Genomic DNA, 4,556 nt, shown 5'->3' on the forward strand with positions numbered 1-4,556 from the left:
TGGAATTCTTGGAATTTTTTGGGGTTGGAATTTTGGGATTTCTGAACTGGAATTTTGGGGAATTCTGGGTTGGAATTTTCCATTGGAATTCTTGGAATTTTTGAGGTTGGAATTTTGGGATTTCCAGGCTGGAATTTTGGGGAATTCTGCAGGTCCAGGTTTAGGAATTTTCCGTAGGAATTCTTGGAATTTTTGGGGTTTTTGGGTTGGAATTTTTGGGGTTTTGGGGTTGGAATTTTGGGAATTCTGCAGGTCCAGGTTTAGGAATTTTCCAGTGGAATTCTTGGAATTTTTTGGGGTTGGAATTTTGGGATTTCTCAACTGGAATTTTGGGGAATTCTGGGTTGGAATTTTCCATTGGAATTCTCAAAATTTTGGGGGTTTTGGGTTGGAATTTTTGGGATTTCCAAGTTGGAATTTTGGGGTTTCTGCAGGTCCAGGTTTAGGAATTTTCCATTGGAATTCCTGGAATTTTGGGGTTGGAATTTTGGGATTTCCAGGCTGGAATTTTAGGGAATTCTGCAGGTCCAGGTTTAGGAATTTTTCATTGGAATTCTTGGAATTTTTTGGGGTTGGAATTTTGGGATTTCTGAACTGGAATTTTGGGGAATTCTGGGTTGGAATTTTCTATTGGAATTCTCAAAATTTTGGGGGTTTTGGGTTGGAATTTTGGGGATTTCCAAGTTGGAATTTTGGGGTTTCTGCAGGTCCAGGTTTAGGAATTTTCCATTGGAATTCTTGGAATTTTTTGGGTTGGAATTTTGGGAATTCTGGGTTGGAATTTTGGGAATTCTGGCTTCTTTCAAGGAAGAGCAAAAACAATTTGGGAACCCCTCGAGGAAACTTTTCCCCCACAAAAAAATGGGATGAGCTGGACGCTTTTCCTTAGGAATTCTTGGAACTTTGAGGTTTTTGGGTCGGAATTTTTGGGGTTTTTGGGGTTGGAATTTCGGGAATTCTGGTTGGAATTTTGGGAATTCTGCAGGTCCTGGCTTATTTCACCTTCTGCCTGTGGTTGATTCCCTTCGCCTTCTTCGTGTCGCTGTCGGCCGGGGAGAACGTCCTGCCCTCCACGGTGCAGCCCGGAGGTGGGAACGGGGTCGGGATCGGGATTGGGATTGGGATTGGGATTGGGATTGGGATTGGGATTGGGATTGGGATTGGGATTGGGATATTGGGAATGAGTGGGAAAGGATTTTGAGTTTGTCCGGTTTCGATCCCGCTCAGAACGTCCCAGAAATTTGGGATTTTTGGGGGTCCTTGAGGCCTTCGAGGATCCCAGAAATTTGGGATTTTGGGGGGCACCGAGGATGACAATGCTGTGGAAATTTGGGATTTTTGGGGGTCCTTGAAGAATCCCAGAAATTTGGGGTCCTTGAGCCTTCAGAGAATCCCAGAAATTTGGGATTTTGGGGGGGATCGCTGAGCCCCTGGAGAATCCCAAGGATTGAACGTCCTGAACTCCACGGTGCAGCCCGGAGGTGGGATTGGGATTGGGATTGGGATTGGGATTGGGATTGGGCATGGGATTGGGAATGGGAATGGGATTGGGATTGGGAATGAGTGGGAAAGGATTTTGCGTTTGTCCGGTTTCGATCCCGCTCAGAACGTCCCAGAAATTCGGGATTTTTGGGGGTCCTTGAGCCTTCAGAGAATCCCAGAAATTTGGGGTTCCTGGGGCTTCCTGTGGACTCAGAATATCCCAAAAATTTGGGATTTTTAGGGGTCACCAAGGGTCAGAATATCCCAGAAATTTGGGATCCCAAAGGCTCAAAGAATCCCAGAAATTTTGGGGTTCCTGGGTGCCCCAAATTTTCTAAATGTCCCAAAAATTTTTGATCCGTGGGGCTTCCCAAGGGCTCAGAATGTCCCAAAAATTTGGGATTTTTGGGGTCCCCAAAGGATCAGAATATCCCAGAAATTTGGGATCCCAAAGGCTCAAAGAATCCCAGAAATTTGGGATTCCTGGGTGCCCCAAAATGTCCCAGAAATTTGGGGTTCCTGGGGCTTCCCAAAGGCTCAGAATGTCCCAGAAATTTGGGATTTTTGGGGATCACCAAGGCTCAGAATATCCCAAAATTTTGGGATTTTTCGGGGTCACCAAGGCTCAGAATGTCCCGGAAATTTGGCATCCCAATAATTTATGGCATTGCTGAGCTTTTGGAGAATCCCATAAATTTGGGGAATCCCTGCTTACCCCAAAACTCCAATCCCACATTCCCCGGTGGGATCCGGGAGCAGCCACAACTTCCTTTGGGAATTCCGTCCCGCTCCCAAAAAAATCCTCCCGAAATTTCCCCCCCTCTGGAATTCTGATCCCGTTCCCGGTTTTCCGCAGACGACGTCGTCTCCAATTATTTCACCAAGGGGAAAAGAGGGAAACGCTCCGGGATTCTCCTGATTTTCTCCTTCATCAAGGAAGCCATCCTGCCCAGCAGGCAGAAAATTTACTGAAATCCGGGAATTTTCGGGAATTTTCGGGAATATCCAGAAGATCCCGCAGCCGGAATATCCCAAATTTCCGCCCCTTTTTTTTTGGGAATTCTTTGGGAATTCAGAGACTTGGACACTCCCGGAGGTGCCGACCGCGCTTGGGGTTTTTTTCCTTGCTGATGCCTTGGGAATGTTTTCATGGAAAATCTTGGGAATTTTGGGGATTTCCCCAGTTCCCTGAGGGTTTTTGGGTTTTTTTGGAGCTGCTTCTGGATTTTCCTGAGGGTTCCACAGAGCCATGAATTTTTAAAAAAATGGGAAAAATCGGGATAAATCCCGAGGATTCCACGCTGTCCCTTCATTCCGGTTTTCCAGAAGGAATGATCCCAAAATAAAAAAAAAAAAAAATCAGGATTTGGGGTGATTTAAATCCTGGAAATTCCCGTTTTTCCCCTCCAGCAAAACCTTGGGAAGGAGTTGATGGGAATCTCGGTTTTTCCAGGGAATTCCCAGAATTTTTCTGATCCTGCGAGAGAGGGGGGAATGTTGAGAATTCCCAGATTTTTTTTCCTTCTCCCTTTTCCAAAGGATGAAAAATCCTCAGAGGGAGCTGCACATTTCTTCTTTCCCATCCGAAAATTCCTCTTTTTTTTTTTTTCCGGATTTTTCCATTCCCGCCTCAGCCAGACTTGGGAATTCCCAATCCAGAACATTTTTTTGAGGAATTCCCCAAACAAATTCTTTTGGAAAAGCTGGAATTTTTCTCCAAGACCTCTTGGATTGGGATTTTTAGATATTTTTTTTTTGGGGGGTTTTTTTTTCCCCCTCTGGATTTGCTGGAAAATTCCAGGATGGGAATGAGGAAAATCAGGAATTCCTGATTTCCTTTGAATCCCGGTTTTCCTGGGAATTTTTTCCCCCAGCTGTTTTTCCATCTTTTTTTCCAACCTGGATTTCCGAGGAGCCGAATCAGATTTTAGGGAAATTGTGGAAATCCATAAATATTGAACCAGGAAAAGGAAATTTGGGATGAAACCCCCGGAAATTTGGGAAAAACTTTCCCAGAAATTGATGAATAAAGTGGAGAAATCCTGGATTTTCCTTGGGGTTTTTATGGGATTGGGATTTTTCTGGGTCCCTGGAAGTGTCCAAGGCCGGGTCGTGGAATTTGGATGGAATTTTGCCGCAGGAATTCCAGGATTTTGGGGGAAATTCATGGATTCAGATCCCATCCCCCATCCTGTGGGATCGTGGATTTTCCTGGATCTGGGCGGGAAAAGGAAATTCCCGGGCTCTGGAAGCAGCAGGGAGAGCCCAAAAAAAGCTGGATTGGGAAAAATCGGGGAAAAAACTCTGGGATTTGGAAAGATCCAGGAAAAAGCTCCAGGAAAGTTCCAGGATTTGGAGAAATCTGGGAAAAAACTCCAAGAAAGTTCCAGGACTGGAGAAGTCGGGGAAAAATCTCCAAGATTTGGAAAAATCCGGGAAAAATCTCCAAAAAGTTCCAGGATTTGGAGAAATCTGGGAAAAATTTCCAGGATTTGGGAAAATCCAGGAAAAAACTCCAGGATTTGGGAAAATCCAGGAAAAACCTCCAAGAAAGTTCCAGGATTTGGGAAAATCTGCGAAAATCTCCAGGAAAGTTCCAAGATTTGGAGAAATCTGGGAAAAAGCTCCAGGATTTGGAAAGATCCAGGAAAAATCTCCAGGGAGGTTCCAGGATTTGGAGAAGTCGAGGAGAAATCTCCAGGATTTGGAAAGATCCGGGAAAAATCTCCAAAAAGTTCCAAGATTTGGAAAAATCCAGGGAAAAAGCTCCAGGAAAGTTCCAGGAATTGGAGAAATCTGGGAAAAATCTCAAAGATTTGGAAAAATCCGGGAAAAATCTCCAAAAAGTTCCAGGATTTGGAGAAATCTGAGAAAAATCTCCAAGATTTGGAAAAATCTCCAGGAAAGTTCCAGGATTTGGGAAAATCTAGGAAAAAGCTCCAGGAAATTTCCAGGATTTGGAAAGATCTGGGAAAAATCTCCAGGAAAGTTCCAGGATTTGGGAAAATCTGGGAAAAAAACTCCAGGAAAGTTCCAGGATTTGGAGAAATCTGGGAAAAATCTCCAGGATTTGG

At 44.4% G+C, this 4,556-nt stretch overlaps 1 protein-coding gene across 1 annotated transcript in view; it reads left to right on the forward strand.

Moving 5' to 3' along the window:
• TEX261 (testis expressed 261) overlaps positions 1-3,529 on the forward strand; it is a gene marked incomplete at its 5' end in the record, with an annotated part of 5,434 nt that extends 1,905 nt beyond the window's left edge. The window contains 2 exons of the mRNA XM_005431271.2: positions 986-1,088; positions 2,339-3,529. Of these exons, the coding sequence (XP_005431328.2) occupies positions 986-1,088; positions 2,339-2,454 (219 nt within the window). The remainder of the gene's footprint in view (positions 1-985; positions 1,089-2,338) is intronic.
• Positions 3,530-4,556: the final 1,027 nt, after the last annotated feature.

The sequence above is a fragment of the Geospiza fortis genome, unplaced genomic scaffold (genome assembly GCF_000277835.1).
Source record: "Geospiza fortis unplaced genomic scaffold, GeoFor_1.0 scaffold611, whole genome shotgun sequence".
NCBI lineage: Eukaryota > Metazoa > Chordata > Aves > Passeriformes > Thraupidae > Geospiza > Geospiza fortis.